We start from the raw sequence: 27,421 nt of genomic DNA on the forward strand, positions 1-27,421 counted from the left end.
TCAAATATCAGTTTATGGTGTTTTGCATTTTGCAAGCAGACTCATGCTCTCAGCTTCGGGTTGCTGAGCATGTCTCGTACACAAATTGCTTTAGTAATAATCTCTCAATCTGCTCTTAATAAGTACCCTTAAGTAAACAGCTGTTAATTTAAGGCAGTTTTACCCAAATGGTGTTATACAAGCTTGTATTACAGGTGCTAATTTAATTGGTGTACCTTTATTTGTCGTCCTTTTTATTGTTATTAAGTCATATATTATATTGTCCTGTATAGTAGCCTGTCACTTGGCCATAAGGCTAGCAGTAGGGGTACTTGTCCAAGGTCAGAGTCTGCTGGCTGCTCCACAGAATGCTTCATTGTTTGATTTAGTTATTTATTATTATTATTGTTGTTTTATTGGGGCACAAGGTCAGTTCAACTGAAACTGTGGAAGAATCGACTTTGTGCCCTGTGTGCACCGTCCGTCTTTGGGCAGAGCTGATTTGAAGCCGCTGTGGAGGTAGATGTTTTAAATAGGAATGAAATACCCCAGTGACTCTGCCCTACGTTAGCGGGCATGGAAATAACAAGACAGCATGGACCCCCTCCCTCCTCAACACACAAGTAATAGGCATACTGTGTGCTGGGGGGGTGAACAATGCATGGGGTCACACCAGAAGAGATACCAGCAGATCCTGCTGTTAAGCAGCATTGTAATGAAGTTGGTAAATACTGCAGGTCTTAGAATTTATACGCGTAAGAGTTTCAGCCTTGATGGTTCCATGTAGAATCAGAAACCCTGGTGGATATTGGCTCACTCAAGAGTGAGTATCTGCAGTGGTCAACGGCCGTTACCCTCCAGCCCGCCATGCCGGTGTCTCTGACGAATCCTCAGGTTATCGAGAACTGCCCGGTGACGGGGATCCAAGTGCAGCTGGATGACCTGGGCGTGCACAGGGTGCGGGCGGTGGTGACCCCACACGGGACTATCGAGACGCCCTGCGTCGTCAACTGCGCAGGTGAGGCTGCCTACCCCACATTGTGTCTGTATGGGGGTGGGGGGGGGGGCATAGCACAGAAGAGAAGGACAGCCGTTTGCTTTATACGCTGCAGGTTTGTTGTTTTTGGTCTGAAACTGAATGGGTGTGCTCTCCTGTACACATCTGGAACAGTGCTGGTCGTGTGATCATTTTGTCAAAAAGGATGAAATAATTGGTCCCAGTTAGTGCCGAGTGGATTGGTGCAGTACTATCCAAAAGTCTTAGGCTGCTAAAGAAAATTGTTTAAATTATCTTTATGTTGGTGTAAAACTAGGTGTGAAATTCATCAAATGTATGCAATGGCTGAGGTGCCGCTGAGGTTCGAGAACTGGAATGACATATACGTACTAGCTGGAAAAATAGCTTGAAACATTTAGTTTGCCGACTTTTGCACAGTACTGCATATGAGTGAACTAATGTAACAGTGATGTATCTTAGATAAGCACTTGTATATTATAGCTCAGCATGACAGGTTATATTGGTAGGTGAGAGTATGGCTGTCTGTCTATGTGGTTGTGTGGTAGATTGAGAGGCAGATATCTGCAGTGTTTGGGAACACGCTGCTCCTGTCCCACCAACTGTTCCCCTGCGTCTGAAGGCGTGTGGGCGGAGAAGCTGGGCCGGATGGCGGGGGTCAGCGTGCCGCTCATCGCCATGCACCATGCCTACGTGGTGACAGAGAGGATCGATGGCATCCAGGTAAGGCGGCCTGTCCGTGCTCTTCCCCGATGGTGACACCTACCTCGTACGTCAAAAAGACCCACTTTGATCCCTGTGAGTGATTCTGAATGACTGTGGTCTCAGTGTCTAGACTAATATTAAAGGAAGATGAAGTTATCAGTGTAACTTAACTGATGACAATTTTAGACGTGGTAACGTGGGGCACAGTCCAGACAGTCCCACTTATGCTTGCCCTGTACTAATGAATGGACTCTGCCGTAAAGCCTGTTATATAAAAAATTCAGGTTAAGTACAATAGTTCGCAGTAACGAAGGCATCCACTGCTTTGTGACGCTCATGAAAACATTGCATGGCTTCTGGTTCGTCGGCTTGACATACAGTACTGTGTATAATTACTTCTATTACTGTACAATAATACAGTGCATAACTATTGTTTTTCTGATTTCCTACAAATTTTACTTAGACAGACTTAGGGAACGGATCTCATTCGTAACCTGGTGACTGTCTGAAATGTAGGAATAGGTTAGTTGATTGTTTTATAAATGTATTTACCTGTTATTTCTGTACATTTGAAGGTTAAGAAATCCCTGACACACAGCACTTGCCTGAATATGACAGAGAAACCGTCACTAGCTGCTCCTTGCGAAATGGCCCACGCAGTGCCTGGGAATCAAAGACTTAAGAGACAAACAACTATTTGTTTAAGGAGCTAGATTGTCTTTTATAATGCAGCCTGAAATTTGTCATTAATTGCGTAAATCTGTCCCATGTCTTAAAAAGGCTGTGTGTTCTTTGCAGCAGAATGTATATATGTAGTACCACAAGTGAACAGCAGAGGTCACTGATGTTACACTTGCAATGGGACTGAGCTAGCGTGGGAGTATGTCTGTATTAACCAAGGTGAGATTCAGCCAAGCCTCTCAAAAGCCTTGAGCGCGGTCAAGTGTCACAGCCTTCAACCCATGGTGTCAGGAGGCTGGGCGCTGCTGCGCTGGGGCAAAAGCTATTGCGGTGCAGAGCTGTTTTTAGAGCAGATGGATCACCGGATTACGCAACCCACCGGGTCAAAAGGCAGGCTGGTCCTTCAGATTGAGAAATACAGGGGCTTCCCTTCCCATCAGGCCCCCGTCTCGAACCCTGATATATGAGGGGCACAGAAGAAAGGCTTACTTAGTGCGTTCTGGTTGTATAAGTAATGAAAAAGAGGCTGAGAAGTCTTGGCCCTGGATGCTCCTCGGGTTCGTTAAGCTGTTTTTTACCATCTTAATGCGGCAAATGACCTTTTTTCCCGGAGGCCATGTCCCTCAATATCGCAGCCCCAAAAGCTTCCACATCTCATCAGCTTTAAAATGTGGCTGCGGCTTAAAATCACAGCGAAACATGCCAAGGTGGCGAGGTCGTTTCCGGTGGGTCCTATGGCCGCCTGTGTAGTAGCCCTGTAGGCTGCCTGCTGCAGAGAGGATCACAAGGTGTCCGTGTCGTCTCTTCATCAGAACATGCCCAATGTGCGGGACCATGATGCATCTGTCTACCTGCGTCTCCAAGGTGATGCCTTGTCAGTGGGCGGCTACGAGCAGAACCCTATTTTTTGGGATGAGGTAAGATGTCTACAGCTACATATATGCGAGATATGTGATGGTTTCCATCTGTCTTATTTGTCAGGGTGTGCTTGCTTTTGTGTTTGGTAATAGGGCTGCAAGTCAAATTATATAATAAAGCTTGCAGGCTGCAGAGATGAAGGAAGTGATTTTGTCGTGTTGGTTCTCAACATGGTATTGGAGGGAAGACGCTCTGGAATTTATTTTTACATTGTTAGTTGCCTGGCTGTGGCTTTTACACAAAATGTCTTAGATTTAGCCTGTTTTAAGTAGCTGGATATTTTACCAAAGCTGTTGAGGTGAAGTATGTCTTATTCAAGGGAACAAAGGTGACCCAGTCCCAGCACTCAGAATGACTACAAGGCTTTATTCAAAAACCCTTCATTTGCCTGCTGAAGCAAAGAGTACTCAGATATTTCTATAGGTTCTGTAATTTTTTGGTATATTGAGCTACGGCTGGATTAAGGAGCTAAAATACATGAAATAGGTAAAGTTTTCTGCACCTGACTGCATTTAACTGCATTGATAAATCAGTGAAAAGAGTCTTTAACGAGCAATACAAAATGCCAGTAACACTAAAATGGGGGTTTTATTTATAAGAAAGCTTTCTAAAGCTGTAAGACTCACAGCGCCAGGTAAAATCTTCTGCTACACAGGAGTTCATGGCCTTTGCACTGCCAAGGAATGTTAGCAGAATGGAAACGCAGATCTGTGTATTTTGATATGGAATTGTTAGATAACAATTAGGCTAAAAGAATAGCATTATCTATTATGCAACACAATCTGTTATGCATATTTAAATTAATGTTCTGAGCCGTTGAATGGCAGTAAAACTCTGGCATGATGCACATCCCGTTGAGTGTGCAAGCTTCTGTCAGCAGTGTCCTGTCGATCTCCGGAACTGGGTTGTGTCCACATCCAGGATGATAGTTTTAATGGCAAAGATGAAAGTGCACTGCATTGGTGAAGGTAGTATATCTGAAAATATTATCAGGCCCTGTTATTTGATCCTGCATCTCACGGAGGTTTCTTAAAATATTTGCCTGACTAACTTTGTGTACTGCTACAGGAGTGGTTTGGTGTTTTGTGCCTAAATCACTTACAGCTGCAACACATGCAAAAAAATATACATAATCCCAGTATTCAACAGAAACTCAAAACCCAACATGAACAGGAAGTAGACTGATGATGATCGGATACAGTGTTGATCCAAAGGGGGTAATGCAATACATCAGCTCTGCCTTGAAAAGTTATATGGCAAGACAATATTATATTCTTTATCAATGATTAATATTCGTATTGTATATCGGTGATTCAAAAGGAACCAGAGAAAACTGACATCACAAGACTAGTGTAAGAATGGATCTGTAAACCACTCATGAACAAAGAACCACAGAGATTTAAACCAGTGACCCATCATTGTCGTATGTGATGTATTGAAGCTTTAGTTATGTAGTTATGCTTCTGTTTTCAATGTGGGGGGGGGGGTGTCAGGTTGGGGGGTAAACACTAGAGTGAACAAGAGACTTATGTGACTGTTGGAAATGCTTCAGGTGGCATCTAATTTCAGCTGCACGATGCACATGGAAATGCAGGTAAATGTGGCGATAGAAGCCAGCGTAGCAAATCTAAAGTCAGCCACCGAAAGTGCTTTCACGTGTATAAATGCCATGTAGTGACTCGACCAGCATGGTCGAAAGGAACTTTAACAGCCTGCGTCGGATTTTCCGAAATCTATGACATTCTGTTTAATTTCTGTTGCGTGGCACTTGGTCAGTAAAGCTGTCCAACTGGTGTTTGTGGGCTGCTTGTATATCTATGTGAGGACTCTGAAAGGATCTGAAATACGTGCTATGGAAGCATCTTAGCGATGGGCCGGCTGCCCCACCTGGGTTATGCAGCCTCCAGCACAGGCTCCGGACCTCAGCGACCCTGCATAGGACAAGTGGGTTTAGAAGATGAATGGATGGATGGAGTTTTCTATAGGCTGTTCTCTAAAACTGCCTTTCTGTTGCTAAGAATCCAGTGTCTTTTTTATGTGAGTATTATGTAAATTATTAGATGTATAATATGTGTAACTCAGTATTTTTGGTAACTTGTTTGTTTCTGGCTATGACATATCTTACTGCTTGGTACTAAATGCTTTTACACTGTGCTCCTTGTAGCCCTCACTGTGGCTTCACTGGACTCCTCAGCTGCCCAAATCTTCATTCTGCCTAATCATACCGAATAATAATTCAACATTTCTTGCATTAATGGTAATTCAGTCAGATGTGGTTGACAGTTTAATTGATCCTCATTGCCAAAGACAAATAATTAGCTAAATATTTCACACAACCTAAGGACGGCAACGGAATAATTTCATCTCATTTGGCATCCTGCGGTCCGCAAAGCTTAATTAGCTCAAAAAAGCTCTCTCTCTTTTTATGAGGAATTCTCGAACCCCAGCCAATGTCTGCTTTCCTCAGGGTCATCGTATGTTTTACCCCGCGCCTGCCATGTGGTACACTGAGAATTTCGCACCCGCTGGTAGCTCTTCTGAGAATCTGTGTGGCATTTCTCCATTTGGCTTTTGGAATCGTTGGTCCTTCACTCTCACCCAGTCATTATACCACCGCAGCTGTGCCTCCTGCCGTTAGCCAAGGAAGACCTGCCCAGCGGAAAGATCGGCAGAACGAAATGGCAATCTTACATTGGGAGTGGAGGGGCGTGTCAGGGCCTGGGAGTGTCTGGAGTGGCAGTGGGAGTTTGTGCAGCACCTGACAGATCCTGGGAGAGGCGGTAGGGAGTAATGGGTTTTTTTCCCCATAATCTCTCTCCCATTTCTGCCCAAGAGGTCACAGTAATCAGAAAGTGCCACAGGAACACTGTTCACACTGTCAGTGCGTACTTCCCGGCAGTGTCCGTTCCCGGCAGTGTCCGTTCCCGGCAGTGTATGTTCCCGGCAGTGTATGTTCCCGGCAGTGTCCGTTCCCGGCAGTGTACGTTCCCGGCAGTGTACGTTCCCGGCAGTGTACGTTCCCGGCAGTGTACGTTCCTGGCAGTGTACGTTCCCAGCAGTGTACGTTAAATTTAACTGTGGTGCAGGTCCTGGATTTTAGCCATAGCTTCAGGTTCCCTCCGCAAAGAGGTACACCATTTGGTCCTGCTGGAACCTGTAGCCTGTGTGAAGTAATCAAGAGAACATTTCCAGTTCTCATTTGAATCATCCTCCTCAGTCCAAGAAGATTGTAGATTGAAACTAAAGTCGTATTGCATTCTGGTTGTTTGTGTAAGATCCTTTACACAAGTGAAATAATAATAGTTTTAATCTGATGTGATACTGGAGAAAACCCTGACAGAGCAAAATAAGGGAGTATAATAATTCGCTCTGTTTTCTAAGCATGACAGTTAACGATCTACTGATGTGTTTCTAAAGAGAAGGTCACAAATACCTGCTGTCTCCACAGCTTTCTATTTTTAAACCCCCAGCACTGGATACCTAAAAACCACATTAGCAATTTTTGGAGATTTTTTTGCAATCAGCATTCCTCCCATAGGCCAGGCAGCACATGTACAGTATCTCGTTGGCTTACCTGAACCTCATGGTCACCCAGTCGCTGGAGCATTTGGGGTTAAGGGCCTCACTCAAGGGCAAAAACGGTGAAATCACTCCTCGTCACAGGATTTGAACCTGCAACCTTCCGATCGCAAAGATCATAATAAATAAGTAAATACTGGTTGACAGTTCCCCAAAGTTGCTGGATTTTGGGGAAAATGTGCAGTGGAAGGTGGAAGGCTTATAGATCTGATGACTGCTATACACACCACATGTATTTTTGTTGATGATAAAACTATGTGATTGGGGTTGCTTTGGCTTTTACAGGTTTCGGACAAGTTTGCTTTCAGTCTGTTTGACCTGGACTGGGACGTCTTCATGCAGCACATCGAGGGAGCCGTCAACCGCATTCCAGTGCTGGAACGGACCGGCATCAAGTCCACCGTATGTGGACCAGGTACCTGTACTGTTTAGGGCTGCCCAGGCTGTGTGCTGCTATGTCGTGTTCAGAAAGAACGATCTGGAAGCTGGCATGGATTCCGGAGCCTCTGTGATGTGTGGATGCGAGCTGCCCATGTGAACTTGTCCTTGGTCCCTAATAAATTTGGTGACACATAGTGTGAGATAAAGGGAGGTGACAGTGAGGGTAGGGGGGCGCTAGAGATGGGGCTGAGACCCTGAATGATTGGAGAAGCCCAAAACTGGACAAGGACTCTGGGACTTCTGGCAGCTTGGGGTGAACTTTGGTTAGGGCCCCATCCTCTCGAGCCTCGCCTCTGAGTGGCAGGTACGGTTTACGGCGGATGTGTACAGGACTGGAGCGTCATGTGACACGTACACTGTGAAAATGTGCATCACTTCTCTGCCTGAATATTTAGAATAAGGACCTTGGATTTCATAGGGGTGTTTTGTTCACTGTCGTAGTGAATCATGTAGTTCTGGTGGTCGGATCTCCATGATGATTCTAAGCAACTGGATGGATGGAAGGATGGATGGATGGAAGGAATATGTTACTCCTGAGGATTGAGGTCTCTCTCAGGTAACCAGAAGACATGAAGTGTGTGTAAATTAAGGGCCGTTACTGGAAAATCAAGCAGGCGACATAAATAAATTCAGTTTTCCAGAGAGGAGCATTACAATCCCTTTTCCTTCCTTTAATACATTATCCAGATAACAACTGTAAATGACCAGGTCAGCCCCTATAGCTCTTCATGCTTTGCTGGAAACTTGGGAGCAATGGAGTCTCTAACAGCCTTTGTCATGCAGTGCATAAAATCGTGAACAGTATCACAGAGCAAAGAAAACCACCCTGGCAGAGTTTACAGAGCTAGATACCATTATGACTAGTATTAGACTGCTGTCGTTACTTGTACACAGTCTGTTATTGTTTAGAAATGGTGTTTTTAGATGTGCTTCAACAATATAAATCAGAATAATGGCTTGCATTTGGAAGGAAGCAATAGGCCCATTTAAACAGTGAAAAGACGCTATGGTGCTACACTTGCATGATTCATTAACTCAAAGAACTTCGTAAAATCAAAGGAACACCATCCTAAAGAGGACAAATTGGAGTTTGGGATTTCAGGTGTTCTCAGTCATGTGTTGCTATGTCCTGAAGAATAAGGTGTTTAGGGAATGAATGATGATGCCCTTTTGCGTACTGTTCCCCGTGAGGATTAATTTACCCCATGCGCACAAATGCCTCTTCGCTAAGGACGGCTGCGGGGCGATTAGGCTTGCATCGCTTTGTTTTCTGTGTATTCCTCCTGACTCCCCTGGGCTGCATTTATTGATGGTGTCTGCAGATTCTAAGGTTCTCTAGCATTAAAATGTCAAAGATCATCAGTGACTTCAGTCTAATCAGAAACCCTTTGTTTAACAGTTTTTGTCGTTGATTTTTATATCTGTATTTGTAGATATGCTGTTTTCGCAACTAAGGTTGATGGTTGAGAGCCACAGGCAGCACATCAGAAAGTTGTGAAGGTATATGGTAGACCAAATCTAAATAAAATACTGTTTGGTAATTAGATGGACCAATTAGGTGCTTCCTCCTCCTAACTGAAAATTGTACTTTATACTGAGGTTACTGTCCCTCTATCATGGATCTGAGTCTTCGGTTTGTTGGGTTTTTTTCTGCATCCCAAGTGCATGTAGAATTGGGCTACACTCTAGATCTAGATGGAGAAGGACCAGTGTGGTCCTTGAACAAGGTCCATTGAACTAGGTACTGGGAAGTAAGATTTAATAAGTCAGAATGTTTCACTTTGATACCAAATACAGGCACTAAAATCAATTCATCATCTTAAACAGTTTCTGGGATGCCCCTTGACCTGATGAGCGGGAACCTCGCTTTCATTTCTGCCATTGATTGTGGAATCCCCTGCAATTGAATCCTCTGAAAAACGTTGCTTTTTCAAGCCCTGTTTCAGTGCGGTTTTTGTAGGCTTCTCTGAGAAAATTGAGGATGAAATTGAGCAATAGCTTAGCTGAAAAATCCTTGCATTTCGATGGATAAATAAAACGTTTTTTTTTTTGTTTTTTTTTTAAGAAATAGTAAGAAGGCACGGGATGTTTAAAATTATTTAAATGTGACATTTCAAGACAGAGAAATAAGTTGAACCTGAAGCCTTTGAGCCAGTGTTTACACTTTGCTCCAGTCAATCCACTTACCTGCCGGTACCTAATTGAAATGTCAAAGTCTCTATTTGTCAAACGCACAGTATGGTGGAGACATCTGTACAAAATGAAACACTTTTATTTACACAAAGGTAAATAAGGTAAAGAAGTTAAAAAAGGTAAGATGAATGTAAGGGAGCCATACTGTAGGTCCAGCTGAACAGTGCCCTAGGCTGGACATTAGCCCCGGCTAAGCAGGGCTTTGGGCTCGACTTTAGCTCCAGGCTGTCGGCCTGCTGGTCAGGAAGCATGAGAAATTCTTTCCTGCGCTTCTCTTAAGGACAGATGATTAAAGGATGCTCTCGATAGTATTGAGACAGGATGTTCCGGTAATTTCCCGCACGAGGAATGAAGGTACGCTCAGCGTCCGCCCGCTAGCCATTTCCTCACTGATGAGATCAGTGGGCGCCTTTTGGGGTCATGCCCTCCCCGCATTCAAAGGACGAACTGTCACCATGGCAAAGTACTTAATTATCTAGAATTTAAAAATGCTTCACTCTGTTTTTATTATCAATATGTGAACAATGCTAATTTCTGTGAAATTTTAATGTTGCATGCGTTTGCTGCTCCTTCAGTCAGCAGTGAGATGTCATGATTCTAAAGCGATGTGTTATTTAACTTTTTTTTCCCTCAGAATCCTTCACGCCAGATCACAAGCCATTGATGGGAGAAGCTCCAGAGGTGAGAGGCTTCTTTCTGGGCTGCGGCTTCAACAGTGCAGGTGAGGACAACACTTTAAGCATGGGCAGTACTTACATGCACTAATTTACCGGTGTTAGTGTGATTGAGCATTATTTGGCTAATGTGGAATGTTCGATGTGTTAGGTAGAAAATATAGCTCGTAGCCTTTCCTCTGTCTGCTTCCCCTTAAATTATTGATAATTGTACAGGAGTGTTGTGAATTACTTCAAAAACTCTTAAGTGCATCTAAAATTGCATGCTTGTTTGCTATGTAGCATGCAAAATATAATGTGCAAAGTGAGCAGTATGTCAGAATTCTCAGTATGGATTAGACAATACGCAAACGGTAGCTGGACGACGCACTGCATTCTGCGAAATTCCGACGTGTGCAATCAATGGACGAAGGAAGTGCCGTCTACAAATTTATGTAGAAAAGAACACCCAACTGCATAAGTTGACCTGAATATGTATTTTTTTGTTGGTAGTTTCTAACAGTTTTTTAACTTTCACGGGAGGTGAGCTGTGTTGCTAGTAAACTTTTGGGTTAGGTGATATGCAAGACCTCACTGGCGGAGCTATAGACAGCACTGCGGCCCACAGAACCTTCCGGAGGCCATCGATCTATTGTGTTATACTACCAAAGCACTTTACACTGCATTATGAACCAGCAGTAACTAAATGACACATACAGCACTAGTCAAAAGTTTGGACACACCAGCCCATGGAAAGGTTTATTTGTCATATTTTCTGCATCTTAGAATTATTATAAAGATATCATAATTATAAAGTAATGTATATGGAGTTGTGCACTGACTAAAAGTGTATTAACCAAAAATACCAAAAGTGGCCTCCTGGGATGCTTTTCCAGCCGTCCTGAAGGGGATCCCACATATATGCTGAGCTCTCATTGGGCATTTTTCCTTCTCTGTCTGGTCAAACTCCTCCAAAAACATACCTACTGTGTTTAGGTCAGATGGCCAGGTCATGTGACATCACTCTCCATTGTAGGCAGCTTGGTGTGTCTAAACTTCTGACTGGTACTATATGCTCTTTGCCTGCCTGGAGTGTCTGTCTTTGAATATTTATTTTTTCTGACATGGCTGTGAAAGTTCACATTGCATAGCGTAAGGATACATGGTACATCTGTAACATTTAACCATAAAGGGTCATAGGCTTTGTTGGTCGTTTTTTTGTATGTCTGATTGTGGTCTTATATAAAACCTTTAAAAAAAAGTTTACCATGCAAGCCCCTCCCCCACAGTTTATCTCACAGCATGCATACTTTTCTCATGCATACTTACAGTACTCATTACATTAACAGCTGAGTAGTAATCTTCTAATGAAATTCAGTATATACTGCGTAAGTATGCGATTTCAAATGCAGCCACCGTGTTAAGCTCTGTGATGTCTGCCTTGTCAATAATGTTACACCTTGGGTTCCGAAGGTCCATCATTTTGTTTCACTGTGTTTTCACTGTGCCAGGCTGAGGTGAGTTAGCTTGAGGAAGAGCGGAGGGCATGACTGGATGTTTTGGGCAGGGAATGGTTGGGTTGTGTGAGGCAGGCAGGCTGGAGCCAGACAGCTACTGTGACCATGGGAGGACGTTCTGAGGAAGGTGTACATGTGGAAGGTCATGGCCGAGGATGAGGGCAGGTGGTATGTGACCATGGGAGGACGTTCTGAGGAAGGTGTACATGTGGAAGGTCATGGCCGAGGATGAGGGCAGGTGGTATGTGACCATGGGAGGACGTTCTGAGGAAGGTGTACATGTGGAAGGTCATGGCTGAAGATGAGGGCAGGTGGTATGTGACCATGGGAGGACGTTCTGAGGAAGGTGTACATGTGGAAGGTCATGGCCGTGGATGGGTGCAGGTGGTATGTGACCATAGGAGGCTTTTTACAGAAATGCTCTCTGCAAAGACATGGACATTAAGCAGCTTCATATCAATAATGGAGAGACCCACCTGCCACTGAGGGAGATGCACATTTGTACCGTCGCCGGGTCGGTTACCTACTGTGACTATATATTGCTTTCATCAGCAACAGCTATGTGCTTTATTTTACCTTAAACTCCCAGCTGCGTTTATGAAGTATCAGTCGCTTACAGAATTATCCTCCTAAATGCTTACATGCGGAAATGTGACATGGTGATTTATGTAGTGGCTTAAATAATTTATTGACATATAATGTAACGGTAATATTTGTATCTTTAAGAACTAATAAACGATAGCACTTTGACAATAAAGGGTAGCACTATTGTCAAAATTGTCTTGTCGGTTTGATTAGTTGGTTGGTATTTTATTGTCGTATATATATATATATATTTTTTTTTAGATCGCTAACTGTTAGTAAGAATGGCCCAGCTAGCCAATGGGGACGTCCCACATCGAAATGTGAGAGACGGACTCCATTTGTCACCCGACACTGAGCTGCTTGCCAAGGTCAGGCTGGGCTCCCTTCCTGAGTTCTGCTGACCTGGGCTTCTGTGGCATCTGCCAGCGTTCAGCACACCTCATGGTCACCTTCTGTCCTTCTGGCCCAATATCTGCCTTCCACAACATAAGCAGATTCGCCATTGATTCTGCTTTTTTGAAAACACAAGCAGCCTTTTTCTTTAAAATTCATAGATTTGCATGAAAACATAAGTTGTCGACTGATCTGTGCAGGTGCTCCTTCAAGGTGTGGTGCGTTCTTCGGCTGCCTTCTCCCACAAAGGGCTTCTCATCCATTCTCATCCATTCTCATCCATTCAGCTTTGTCCTCCAGGGTCTCTGCGCACATATTAATTTTCACCTGTCAGGCTCATCAGCCGCTTGGTGTGTAGGAGGGTATCATTATGCACCAGCATGACTGGCCCAGTCCATCGCTGGCACCATGGCTGTGTGATGCCAAGCTTAACACCGTGTGCAGATCACAGTCATTCCCAAGAGTAATAATGGTGGGGAATAGACAGAGACCGCCCCCTCAGGTGTAATATGGCATTGCGTGGCTTCTGTCATAGAGGGGTAACGTTTTTCCTATTTGAAAGAATTAATTGCTCTGTGCCTCTAAATGAAATAAGGTGAAGCATATTCATTGCTGAAGGTATAATTTGGAAAGTAAACCACTACATTTATGTCCAGGTATAAACTGGGCACTGATTAAGAGCTGAATTTTAACACAAAAGTATACCTTGCCTTTATAAAGCATGAGGGCTGCATACCCCCTTGTTCTGTATGGGGGTCTTGTGCTCCTTAATCAAGGGGGGGGGCTGTAGGCCTTGCACGGGATTTGCTCCTGTCCCTTGATTAGCTTAAATTTTTACATTATATTTTATTTATCTAGCTAATGATTTTATGCAAAGTGGTGAACATTTTTGAGAAAGCAGGACCAGCCAGTTCCTGGTTAGTCAAGGGCCCAGTGGTGAAGTTATGTTGAAAGTCGCAGGTTCAGGCAGCCTATCGGCGTCATGGGGAGACTGCGCAGGCAGCTTTTTGCCCTCATGGGGAGACTGCGCAGGCAGCCTTTTGCCGTCATGGGGAGACTGCGCAGGCAGCTTTTTGCCCTCATGGGGAGACTGCGCAGGCAGCTTTTTGCCTTCATAGATAGACTTCACAGGCAGCCTTTTGGCGTCATAGGGAGACTGCGCAGGCAGCTTTTTGCCCTCATGGGGAGACTGCGCAGGCAGCTTTTTGCCCTCATGGGGAGACTGCGCAGGCAGCTTTTTGCCTTCATGGAGAGACTGCACAGGCAGCCTTTTAGCATCACAGGGGAATCTGCACAGACAGCCTCCTGCATAGGCAGTCTTTCAGCATCACATGGAGTCTGCGCAGGCAGCCTTTCGGTGTCACGGGGAATGCGCAGGCAGCCTTTCTGCATCACAGGCAGGCAGCTTTTTGCCGTCATGGGGAGACTGCGCAGGCAGCCTTTCAGCTCCCTGTTCGCCCTCCTCTACCCTCACATTTATGATCCAGAAATACCAGCAGTGACTCAGTGCTCCTTTAGAAGGGGCAGCTGGGGAGCTGCCAGCGGGGGGCGGCATGGGCGGTGGGGGCGGGCTGAAGCTCTCGTACCCACGCGACGTCCCGTAACGAGGGCAGCGCTCCAGGCTGAAGGCTGTCAGTCTCACAGCCAATCAGGAACGCTCCTGGGTGCGAGTCTGTGCCGCGGCGGCGTGACTTAGGCGCCCTTTGTTGCCCGAAGTCTGTGACGCCAGTGCGGTTGCTGCTGTTACCAGCCCTCCGTCGAGCCGGTCGGAGGCTATAAATAATAGCTCCACTGCTGCTGCTCTCATGAAGCTTCAGAGCCTCGATGGCTGGGGGGGGGGACTGGGAGTGACTCTGCGTACGGGGACACTCCGTCTGCAATTACTTGTATTATTATTGCATAATCATGCTAATTTTAACGAGTGACTAATCTCAGATCCTGCCTCACTGGTGAATGCTTCATGAAGACGCACCCCCTCCTGGGTAGGGCAGAATTTCAATTTAAATTAATCCCCCCCCAATCTCCTCACTACACCTCCCTTAACCTCCTAGTCTGTCTCCGCCGTGTCACTTCATGCATTTTCTGAGCTCTCTCACTTTCTCTCCTCTTGCCCTGCACCCTTCTTCTGTCCATCATCTGTTTGTGTCACATGACCCACCCCCCCCACCCCCCGCTTACAGGGATGATGCTCGGTGGGGGCTGCGGGAGGGAGCTTGCGCACTGGATCATCCACGGCCGCCCGGAGAAGGACATGTACGGTTATGACATCAGGTGGGTCTCCCTCTACGCGTGTCTGTCTTAGTTTGCTCTGGGAACTGCTGTTGTGTGATTGGGCCGCACCTTCCCTTCTCCCCCGTCCCAATTATTCCCTTCTGTGTTGTCTTCTGAGAGATGGGGGGGGACTGCACCTCCATCAGTTCCTGCCGTCCGGAGGCGTGAGGCCTGACACATTCCTGGCCCCATTAGCCCCACCTTGCTGGTGCCTTTTGGCCCTCTGCTCGCACCATATGCATCCCCAGCTCGGCTCCCGGGTTGCCCCTGCTGCCTGGGCCTGGCGGGCGGCGGATGGGGATGCCTCTCAGCCTTTGGCCAGTGGATCTTTGCTGGATCTGCCTGCGGGCGCCCTGCCCTCCTCAGCCTCCATGTCCTGAATCGTAATGAGGCCAGTGAGCCGGTTCCCCGAGTCCTTCACGCAGTGCCCAAAGGCTCCCCTCGGCTGCCTTTCTGGCTGCAGCTGGACAGTGCAGGAACCACTGCCAGTCACTGTTAGTCTTCCACATACTTGTAAAAGTATCTGCTTATTATGGCAATTTAAAATTGTGTTATTTAATTTTAATAAATCGAGCATAGGTTGGCGCCCCATCCTGGGTGTTCCCTGCCTTGCACCTGCAGCCCCCCAGATGTGCTCCGGACCCCCCATGATGCTTAATGGTATAAGCGGTTACATAAGATGGATGGATGGAAATCGGAAATAATACAAACTGTTCAATACACTCAGTAAAAGGTTTGTTTCGGAGGTGAGGTTTCTTTGGTAGTGTTATTGATAGTGTACTTCTGCAAGCTAGAACGTGAGATAAAATATTAGCCCAGCCATCAAGAATGGCTGAAGTGTCGTGAAGCACACTGCCCCCTGCTGCCTGCCTTGGACACACGGCTCTGCGGGGAGCTCTATGGCCGACTGCATTATCTATGGGAAGACAAAGAGCCAACTTCTTGGTAACCCTTCTTCCAGCTTGTGTAATCAATGCAAAGGGGTAATGGTTTAACAGATAGTCTAGACTCTTTCCGTGATTTTTTTCCACCCATTTTCGATCATCCATCCATCCATCCATCTTCAAACTGCTCATGCTGGTCAGGGTTGCTTGGAGCCTGTGTGACAAGAGGAGAACATTCAAGCTCCAAAGACAGAAAGCAGAGGTGGGATTCAAACCCTGAACCTGGAAGGTGTGAAGCGACACCAGATCATTCATCACCTGGATGCAGGAACGTCCGTGTGTATCTGACTGCAGCAGCACATACCAACACCACGATCCACAGCCACGAGCTCCTCACAAACACACTGACTAACGCGGCACCTCAGCTTCTCTCCCGCCTTCAGGGCTGTGTGTTTGCTTGTCATTCCCACATTTCCGTGGGTTACTTGGACACAGGGCATGTTCTCTCTGATAAGGTGCTACCCTTTTTGAGGTGTGCCCTTGCCTTGTGCCCATTGCTGTATAGGATAGATTAGAGATGCACCGATCTGATATTCAGATCAGTATCGGAACTGATCCATATCTATTAAACGGACCAGGTATCAGCCATATGAGACCGATCCACATCCGATACTTATTTAGTTTTCGGCAGTCTAAGAAGATAGCTCTTATTTCTCATTAAATCGGTTCGCATAATCAATCGCATGACAGCTCTTTCCTATTTTAGATCATTTTTATGCGCCATTCAAGTTGAACGTTAACGCTGTCTCTCAGTCTATTTCCGCCCGCTGTGACATCATACGCATACACTTTGCAGTAGGGGGAGCGTAGGAACATCAGCTAGGAGGGTTGCAATCTGGGAGTATGTTACACTTTTAACAACCAGTAGCACTGTAATTTGCAGTCTTCATAAAAAACAAAGTTTTGAGAGGTGGGAGTAGTGTTTAGTGAAAAATCCCACTAAACAAATCGTATGCACTTGTGCGAGACAACACGAGTAATATGAAAAAAATTATGGATGATTTGGGAGCCGCTAGCTTGTGGTGTTTTGCACACTCGTTGCAGCTTGTGATACACGAGGGGCTGCGATCACAGCGAAGTGATGTTGTTGCCAGTGGGAGAAACATTGTGGCTCATTTTAAGCATTCACTGCTCGCATATAATCTCTTGGAAATTGAACAGCAAATGCCTCAAAAAAGCTTAAAACAAGAGATACAAACCAGGTGGAACAGTACATGTATGTTTGTAGTAGCCTAATTAAAGATTTTTTTTGTCATACATATATATACATACACACATACACATATGTACAGTATATACATACATATATTTAAATATGAAAGGTATCGGTAGTTGTGTATCAGAATCGGATCAGAACTGAAAAATTGTGCATCGGTCATGTCCCAGGGTTGGAGACCAGGCTCATTCCTGACATACAGCCGGAAAGTGGTTGGATGTCTGGGTTCTCCAGTTCTCCAGTTCTCCTCAACTGTTCAAATTCAAAAGCATGTGGTAGAACCCTTTAGTGTGCCACTGGCATCTCGTTCACAGTGCACCTATTTCCCTTATTTCTTGGGATGGGGTTTGGACCCCAGCCACACTCGGAATGTGCTTCTGGGAAATGTTATGGCGCAGGTGGGGTTTGGTTTCGTTGTTCCGCATAGCTGTGTTCCACACGTACAGGCTGTGCGACGGTGTGGGGATGCATGCGAGTGCTGTGTGGATAGCTGTCTGAATGCGAGCCCGTCTGCGGCGTCGGCTAAGGCCGGCCTGGCTTTCATGGCACTGCTGTGATTTTCAGGAGATTCCATCACTCGCTCACCAAAAGCAACCGCTGGATCCGGGAGCGCAGCCACGAGTCGTACGCCAAGAATTACTCCGTGGTCTTCCCTTACGATGAGCCCCTGGCGGGCCGTAACATGAGGAGGGACCCCCTGCACCAGGTTTGTGTGCCTCCCCATGGGTCCGTTCCCTATTCCCTGCCTCTCGTCGCCCCCACTCATTGAAATTCCATCCGAGTTCACTGGGCTTTTTAATAAATTACTTAAAATTTATTTAACATGCTGACTGTGAGGAATTGCATTCAGACTGGATGTCGACAGAAAGTTCAAGTCCAGCATGACATTTTCCATTTTTAAAGGTTATGAATATATGGGTCCTGAAAAGGATCTTATTAAGATATAAACCCATAAAAAATCATTTTCTGAGGATGTATGATGGCGTTTTGAGAGTTTTTATTCCATTACTCTCTCACAGCTGCAGTCCTTGTTTGTGTAAATGAAAGAGAGATGGAGCCAAGTAGCAAATGGGGAATTTAAAGGATCCGGCATTAACCTCATGCTCACCGCCTGTGGGATTCTCCGCCACGTCCTCAGATTGAGGTTAAGGTTCAGGATATCAAGACAAGTCAGACTTGGAACCTTTAACTGCTGCCAGAAAAATGAGCTCGCTTATTAAATCACAAATGAATGCGTGACTAACGCGTCCTTTTAAAGACTTGTGGGATCATGCTGTATCTAAATTTTCATACAAGAATGGAGTCCTTATTGTGTTTCACAATATAAAATAACCCATTTCATATGAATAATAATACAAACATTTAAAATTCTTCTTATTGTTCAATACAGCAAAGGTTTGTGGGAATTCATGGTATCTTAAAAACTAAGTTTATTTCAGAGAATGATTGTAAATGGTTTTTTTTTGTAAAAATTCAGCCAATGGGACAGTCTTTCAGCTTTTTATTAATGTCTTATGTTTCCCCTTCACCGCTTGACCAGCAGACCAGGGATGCAGGAACTGGCAGCTGACTCATACTGCCGCTGACTGTCTCGACCTGGAAAGCTCTGTCTCACTTGTTGATTTGCAGGCTCTTGTTGAGCTGTGGATCTAACAGTGATGCTTGTTTGGGGTTTCCCCGTGTTTTGGCCCTGTATCGGGGTGGGCTGTCTCCTTTCTCATGAAGCGCCTGATTAGCTGGTCTGACCGATGGGTAGCTTGAGCACTAGTGGTCTTTGGACTGACAGGTAAATTTGCATTAAAGATTCCCCATTATGTCGTCTTCAGTTCACTGCAAAAAAGCAGAAGGGGAAAAAATGCTAGAAGATTAAGGTCTCTTGAATTAAACATTGTTGGTAATGGGAGCATTAGCTGAGCGTTCATGACTGCGGTTCCAGCTAAGCATTCTCTCCTCTTATGCTAAATATTTCATCCCTGTCTTCAGATGATGAATACCAGTCTTTCCTAGGCTGTGGCTTCAAGCAAATGATTGCCCAATTTTCCGAGCGTCAGGGGCACCCTTTAACCATCACACTGCTAATGTAGTTTGCAGTCTCTCCTATTCGACACCTTAAGTAGCTCGTACTGAAAGAATGACTAATTATTTCAATATTTGTCCCTGCCCGGTACTTGAGCACACTTAAATAGTACAATGTTCATCCATCTGCCTTCTTTAATTCATCTCAAGCTGTAAACGATTGGCAGTATTACCTTTCTGGAAACCATGAAGGCTATAGGGTACCGTTTTGGCCGAGAAATGGGTGCGTTTCCCTGGAGACAGCCACATTTAACTACGCCATTGTGAGGAAGTCATTGCTTTGACTTACAGTGACTGCATGTTTTTTTTCTTTTTTTCCACTATTGTGAAAAGACATCCATGTTATGTACACTCTGTCCCCATGGAAGGAAAAAGTCCATGTAAATGTTATTAATAATTCTGTTATTCCCCGGGGCCAGAACTGGGATATAATTGCATTGTGGTGTGCAGTAATCTTGCGAGTCTTTTTCCAGAACATTATATTGGCTCTTTCTATAACCAAAGTATTAATATTTCACAAAAGTACACAGTGTAACAATGCGTTATGCTTGCTTGGACATTTTTTGCATTTCTTAGACGTGACATGTTGTAAATGTTGATTCTGTAGTTATAAACATGTATACAAACAGATGTATTTTAATATTATTATGTAAGGGTACATTAAATTAACCATGTACAATACAGATACCTTGAACCTGGACGTGGGGGCAGCGGGTGGTTCAGTAGATTAGAGTTCTGTGCTCGTGACCAGAAGGTCATAAATGCAAATCCCGTAGCTGGCAGAGTGGTCATATCTTTTGGACCTTTAGCTCTGAAAACAACAGCGGGGGGGGGGCAGATAAACAGCGACCCTGCACTCTGACCTCCAAGCTTCTCTCTCAACTGCATAGGTGAGCATGATGGGATATGTGTAAAAAAAACCACAAAAGAATTCCTACATGCCTGTATGTGTGCAATGGAAAATAAAGCAGAAACTAAGGCAGATAACTTAACTGTTCAGTGCCCTTGATGCTTCTGTGTGTCTGATTTTGTAGGTGCTACTGGAGAAAGGCTGTATCTTTCAGGAAAGACATGGCTGGGAGCGACCAGGATACTTCAGTCGGGAAGGTGCCGCTCCTGTAAGAGGCCTCTGTTGTGGTTTGTCAGGTGATCCAGTTGATCCCAAGGGTATAACATAGGAGTGATCTTTGATTAATTAAGTCAGTTTAATGCAGACACTATCAGTGCAGATATCCTGACTGCCTCCTTGTTTATAATCTTATCTGGCCTGGCAGTTTTTGTGTGTTGTTTTGATTGTTATTTTTTATTTGGAAGGTGCTGGATTATGATTATTATGGGGCCTACGGAACCTCCCGGAATTCCATCTACAAATACAACGACCTTCTCGGCCAGGAGTACACCTTCGACTTCCCTTCACATCACCCTGTGGTGAGCCCTCTCCTTCGGCTGCTCCCTGTCTCGTCACGGTCGCCAAAGGAGCGCGATCCACGCGCGATAGGGAGTGCAGGTGTGAAGCAAACGAGCCGGGTCTTAGTCAGGGGGTGAGAATTTGCCAGAAGTTTTTTTTTTTTCCCGCATACCTTTGTATGACTGGAATTGTTACGCGAAAGTGTAACTGATTCAGGTCTCTACCCCACACAGTGTAAAAATGACCTGATCTGCTGTGATCGATTACGATGTAGCATGAGAGCTGAAATGACACAGCTGGCCCCACAAGACAAAACGAAAAGGCTGTACAATTCTGGTAAATACAAAGTACGATGTTAGTGCAAACTCTAAATGTGTCTGCTGCATGCGTGACAGAGGCAGGCGGATGTGTCAGGCTCAACCTCTCTGCTTCTTTTCCAATTTTGACTCATTATTTTATAATACTTACACAATTAAAAGAATACATAATTACCATTTCAAGTGGGGGGTGTTCAAGCATTTTACCGATGCTATATAGCATTAAAGTATCTGTTATTGGTCTAATTGTTCTTTTTTCTCTTCCAGTTCACATCTATGATGGCAAACCTTTTAGATAATGTGAAAATATCTCGGTGGTAGGGTTCTGGGGGTGGATGAGATTCACCCTGAGTTCCTGAAAGCTCTTGATGTTGTTGGGCCATCTTGGCTGACACGCCTCTTTAACATTGCGTGGACGTCAGGGACAATGCCTTTGGATTGACGGGGGTAGTGGACCCAATCTTTTAAAAAGGGGACTGGAGGCTGTTTTCCACCTGTAGTGGGTTGTCAATGATTCTGTTCAGAAATTTTGTGGACAGAATTTCTAGGCATAGCTAAGGGGCGGAGGGGGTCCGGTTTTTGCTTTTTGCAGTGGATGTGGTCCTGTTGGCATCATGGGTCATGTGACCTGCAGCATGCACTGAGGCGGTTTGCACCTGAGCGTGAGGCAGCCAGGGTGTGGATCAGCACTGCTAGGTCTGAGGTCATGGAAAAGGGTGGATTGCCCCATCCAGGTTGAGAATGAGTTACTGCCTCAAGCAGAGTAGTTTAAGTATCTCAGGGTCTTGTTCACGAGTGAGGGGAAAAGGGAGCGGGAGATCGACATAGACGGATTGGTGCAGCTTCAGCAGTAATGCGGGCGTTGTACCGTTCTGTTGTGGTGAAGAGGGAGCTGAGCCAGAAGGCAAAGCTCTCAAATTACCAGTCGATCTACGGTCCCAACCTCACCTATGGTCATAAGCTCTGGGTAGTGCCCGAAAGAATGATATCGTGGGTATAAGTGGCTGAAATGAGCTTCCTCCTTAGGGTGCCTGAACTCAGCCTTAGAGACAGGGTGAGGAGCTCAGACATTCAGGAGGGACTCAAAGCAGAGTCGCTGCTCCTCTGCATCGAAGGAGCCAGCTGAGGTGGTTCAGACATCTATCTAGAATGCCCCCTGGATGCCTCACTGCGGAGATGTTTTGGCCATGTCCAACCAGGAGGAGACCCCGGGGTAGACCCTGGATGCACTAGAGAGATTATATCTCTCAGCTGGCCTGGGAAAACCTTGGTACCCCTCTGGGAGGAGCTGGAGGAGGTGGCTGGTGAGAGGGAGGTCTGGGCATCCCTGCTTAGACTGCTGCTCCCGCAACCAGACTCCGGATATGCAGCGGAAAATGGATGGATGTATCTGTTAATTACATTATTTGGAGATTTACCACAAATAATTTTATATTTGCACTGTTACTGGGCAGCAAAGTAACTGAGAACTGAGCTAAATTAAGGTTCATACTTGGCACCATTTCAGTTTATATTTGTATCTCTTGAAATATCGGATGCGGTGGTGCAGTGGCACAGTGCTTAGCACTGTTGGAGGGGGTCTGGATTTGGGGTCCGCAGTGGCACAGTGGTTAGCACTGTTGGAAGGGGTCTGGATTTGGGGTCCGCAGTGGTACAGTGGTTAGCACTGTTGGAGGGGGTTTGGATTTGGGGTTTGCAGTGGCACAGTGTTTAGCACTGTTGGAAGGGGTCTGGATTTGGGGTCCACAGTGGTTAGCACTGTTGGAGGGGGTTTGGATTTGGGGTCCGCAGTGGCACAGTGGTTAGCACTGTTGGAAGGGGTCTGGATTTGGAGTCCGCAGTGGCACAGTGGTTAGCACTGTTGAAAGGGGTCTGGATTTGGGGTCCGCAGTGGCACAGTGGTTAGCACTGTTGGAGGGGGTCTGGATTTGGGGTCCGCAGTGGCACAGTGGTTAGCACTGTTGGAGGGGGTCTGGATTTGGGGTCCGCAGTGGCACAGTGGTTAGCACTGTTGGAAGGGGTCTGGATTTGGGGTCCGCAGTGGCACAGTGGTTAGCACTTTTGCCTTATTTTTCTGGAACCGGAGTTTGAGTCTCTGCCATGGCTGTGTGTGTGCTGAGTTGCATGTTCTCCCTGTGTCATTGTGGGGTCTTCCTCTCCATGTTTGCAACAATTGTTGCCAAATTGTGTATAGGTTTGCATTTCCTGCCTTGCACCCAGCAAAGTGAAGATCGACATGCTGTACTGTGAAACAGTTAGTAGTTTGCTCCATTCCACCTTGCACTCTGCTGCCATTTTCTCTGTCAGATCACTCATGACTCTCGGTGCTTGTCATTCAGTTCAAAATGTTCTCTGAGTAAATCGGTGACTTCTGTGCCCTCAGCATGTGAGAGCGTGAGTGGATTTGTGAGCACGTAAGTGCACTGTGAACCACTGGCATTTGGCGTGCAGCAAATACGATCACCAGTGTGTGGGTGTTCAGGATGGAAGACAGACAGACAGGCAGGAATGTACTATTATTGATAGCTTTGTGAAGTTTGCAGTGCTTCTAGGTAAGAGACATTGTACGTAAGAAGGACTTCTTTGTGATTGCGGTGTAGATTATATTACGATACAGTCAGAGTAGAGGGGCTGTAGCAGGGCTTTAATGTGAAGAGGGGATCTGCAGACAGCCTTGGGAAGAGCGGGAACAAAGGATTATCATCATGCACGAGTGTGTGTGTGTGTGTGTACACGAGTGAGCGTATGTGACCATATGTGTGTTTGTATTTACCAGTGTGATAAAAACTTTTACGCTTTGGGTTGTCGGAACATTTTTCAGGTCCCCACAATATGAACTGTGAATGAAATCAAAAGACTAAAAATGCCAAAAGTTGTGTATTTTGTCTGGTTACTTATGAAGAAGATTAAGAAGAAGAAAAATACTCATCAACAAAATTTTTTCTATGATGAAAATGGAACAAAAAATAAATACAAGGGTGACACATTTTCATGTGTAGACTGCAACTAAACCTGTTAGGTTAATTTAGCTGAACGTTCTGTAGATTTAGTCGACTAAATATCCTATAATTTTCATCAAACTAAAAAAATCAGATGACTGAAATGAATTTTTGCCAAAGGTCTAAGACTAAAACTAAATCAAAATATGCTGTGTAAATTAACACTGCTGGGTAGGGGTTAGGGTGTGTGTGTGTGTGTGTGTGTGTGTGTGTGTGTGTGTGTGTGTGTGTGTGTGTGTGTGTGTGCGTGTGTGTGTGTGCTTGCAAGCGGGTTTACCTATACTTATGGGGACACAATGTCCCCATAACGTGATAAATATCAGTTTTTTTCCCTTATGGGGACCGGTTTCCTGGTCCCCATAAGGGAAAACTCTATTTTATAAAAATCGGTGACTGCTATGAAAAAACTAAAAATGCAGAAACTCTTGTATTTTGTTAGGTTACTTATGGTTATGGTTAGGGCAGGGTAGGGGTTAAGGTTGTCATAGTTAGCGTTAGCATTTTTCCCATTGAAATGAATGAGCGGTCCCCATAAGGATATGTTTACCCTACATTTGCGTGTGTGTGTGTGTGTGTGTGTGCATGCTACACACACTTGCCGGTATTCAGTTCAGCATTTTCATTAAGTGGATACAGACGATCCCTTGGACACGTACGCTAATGATTACATGCACAACATTCCCAGCATATTACCCTCACAAGCATTTTGGGAAAAGTAGGTTTGGTTTTATCTCATGTGGTTGATTAGGCTGATTGTAGAGAGTGGACACATTCCGGACTGTGTTTCCTGCAGGGGGGCACACGGGAAGGTGCAGTGAGCGTGAGATGGGTGTGTGTTCACAGTGCCCTTTCTCAGCCACCAGCTGCTCCTCTCTTCCAGATCAGAGACGAGTGTCTGACCTGCAGGAACGCGGTGGCTGTCTTTAACATGTCCTATTTCGGCAAGTTCTTCCTGATTGGTCCGGACGCCAAGCAGGCTGCGGATTGGCTGTTCTCCGCAGACGTCAACAAGGTTGTGGGTGAGTCTGGCAGGCCATCCTTATGTGTGTGTGTGTGTGTGTGTGTGTGTGTGTGTGTGTGAACATGTGTCATAGGCACACATGTAAACGCACACATCAACGCACAGGCATACAGTACACATGGGATGCAGTCATGCGGGATTACAAAATGATATTTGCGCTACATGACAGTGATACTGTATTTGTCTGCTTGTACGAGTCCTTGGAAAGTCTCTGGTCTCCGCGGGTCCCATCTTGCTGTTCTGTGAGGGTGTAGCTTGGGGTCAGGGTGCAGGGTCTGCTGTTTTCCCCGGGGGTGGGGGGGTGAATTTGAGTCTGAGAAGATGCCCCTGACTGCCTCTTTAGCTACGATGCCATTCTCAGGGCATTCATATTCAGAGCTCCCAGACGCCCATGATCTCTATGTAAAATCATCTGTGCCAGTTTCCCAGGGTGCCGCGCTCGTCCCCGGTGCCCTGGCCTTCACATTAAAAGCCCCGGATGGTCACCGATGATCCCCGGCTGTGTGTCTTTCAGGGTCCACGGTCTACACATGCATGCTGAATAGGGACGGCGGAGTGGAGAGCGACCTCACGGTCAGCCGCATCGAGCCGCCGGCCGCCGGCCAGTCGCCGTTAGCGCCTGCGTTTGAAGGTCAGTTATGGGATGGATTAAAACAGCTGAGCCGCTGAGTCACTAACCCCGTAGCTACATGTACTATCTCCACTGCATGTTCTAGTCTGTGTTCACTGCATCCTGCACCCTCAGTTTCTCTGTCTGTACCATGGAATGACTCATTAATTATCAAGGAGAGTAACCTGTGTTTTAAGCATTGGGCAGGATCTGCAAATACAAACATTATTTATGTGTCATTAAAATCAAAAAAGGCAGGCCTGCTGCGTTTGTATGCATATACTGTAACCAGGTGCTGGTCCATAGGCTTGGCTTCACCTGCTTGGCTCTGCTCTTAATGGAGCCACCAAACTGTTGAAGCAGCATCCCTTTTAAGGGGTTGTTATGGTAACCGGCTGCCAATTAGGCGGAGCAGTGAGCAGTTGCAGGAAGCTGCGAGTGAATGTTTTCTTCTGCTGGAGGGAGTCGAGGGAGGGGGGGACAGATGTTTTTAGTGGTTATATGCCTGCTAGGTCTGCAGGAGAAGAACGCTGATACCAATGTCACAGTGTCATCGGAGCTCTGACGTGCATGTGGTCATGACCAGTAAAGTGCAGAATGGTTTGGAGTCTCAAGGGGCTCCCATGGACTGTTGAAGACTGCACTTGTGGTGTTTGTGTATCTAATGAGTGATAAGAAGAGCAGGAAAAACATTAATAAAGGAAGAAAGAGCAGCGATGGATAGTTCAGGTCCAGAAAGCAAAAAATCCAGACCAAGATTTTGTTACAACCAACCAGTTGTGTATAAAAAGGTGCAGTCACAGAGTACTCAGCTGGTTGGTTGAAGCAAAATAGTGGTCTGGATTTTTACTTTCTGGACCTGAACTTTCCACCTCCTGAGAAAGAGCCACCTTCCTGTCCACAGCGTGCTTCTTTTTGTGGGCAGGCAGGTGGCGGCGACGGTGGGTGGGGTTTGTGAGAAGTCCTCCCCGACTGGCACATCGTTATACGAGCCTCCGTGTGGGATCTGGGGCTGCCTGGCTGATTGCTGCTCACACCCGCGCAACACAGTGCTGGGGCTGGAGGTGCCTGTCAGAAATCAATTTTATCACGCCTCCGAGGACGGCCCGCGCTGATTTACAGGCCCTCTGTGCCTCGCCGGCTGATTGGCTCTGGGGGCTGTGGCCTGGTGGACAGTGGGAGGTGGTGGAAGGGGGTTTCTTATCTAGCTTTGTTCCTGAGAGTCGTGGGCTGCTCCAGCTCGATAATCACGTCCTCCCTCTTCATTCCTCTGCTTTTATTCAGGCCATGGCTACTACCTGGCAGTGGGAGGGGCCGTGGCCCAGCACAACTGGAGCCACATTCAGGCCGTCTTGCAGGACAGAGGCTTCCGCTGCTCGCTGCTGGACCGCTCGGAAGACATCGGCATGATCAGCATCCAGGGGCCCAAAAGGTGTCGAACTCCCGGAAGCTGTCTACTGGGGAGGGGCTTCAGCTGAGGCGTGAAGTCATTTGTTTAATGTCTCGCTTGACCGTGCCCTTAATGTCCCGCAGTTTCTGACACGCGGCTCTGGTCCCTGATCAGCGATAGGCTTCGTCCTGCCAATCCCTCCCGGTGTGGTGACCTCGTGACACCGCTCGCTCACCCTCTCCAACGGCACCCGTGATGAATTCCCCTCCGCGGCCTCTTAATGTTTCTCCCATCCCGCTGCAGCGTGATTCACCGCGCGCTCTCCATGCAGCTGCCCTGCACCGCTGAAGTGGCTAATCTAATGCATATTAATGAGGCGTGCGGCCGCATGAACACGCACGGTCGCGGGGAGCCATGGTCGGCTGTAACGCATCCGGGTGATTTATTTTGTTTATGGCGAACTGAAAGGCCACAGATGTGTAGAAGAGGGGATTTCATGATGGCTACTGC

General features: G+C 46.2%; 1 protein-coding gene across 1 annotated transcript in view; it reads left to right on the plus strand.

The window, feature by feature from the left end:
* The window catches only part of sardh (sarcosine dehydrogenase), a 43,738-nt gene that overhangs the window by 5,387 nt on the left and 10,930 nt on the right, over positions 1-27,421 (plus strand). The window contains exons 5-16 of the mRNA XM_023831877.2: positions 874-997; positions 1,617-1,717; positions 3,193-3,297; positions 7,163-7,292; positions 10,146-10,232; positions 14,840-14,930; positions 17,655-17,796; positions 20,201-20,284; positions 20,481-20,594; positions 24,771-24,909; positions 25,426-25,542; positions 26,806-26,953. Of these exons, the coding sequence (XP_023687645.1) occupies positions 874-997; positions 1,617-1,717; positions 3,193-3,297; positions 7,163-7,292; positions 10,146-10,232; positions 14,840-14,930; positions 17,655-17,796; positions 20,201-20,284; positions 20,481-20,594; positions 24,771-24,909; positions 25,426-25,542; positions 26,806-26,953 (1,382 nt within the window). The remainder of the gene's footprint in view (positions 1-873; positions 998-1,616; positions 1,718-3,192; positions 3,298-7,162; positions 7,293-10,145; positions 10,233-14,839; positions 14,931-17,654; positions 17,797-20,200; positions 20,285-20,480; positions 20,595-24,770; positions 24,910-25,425; positions 25,543-26,805; positions 26,954-27,421) is intronic.

This window comes from Paramormyrops kingsleyae, chromosome 7 (assembly GCF_048594095.1).
Source record: "Paramormyrops kingsleyae isolate MSU_618 chromosome 7, PKINGS_0.4, whole genome shotgun sequence".
Taxonomy (NCBI): Eukaryota; Metazoa; Chordata; class Actinopteri; order Osteoglossiformes; family Mormyridae; genus Paramormyrops; species Paramormyrops kingsleyae.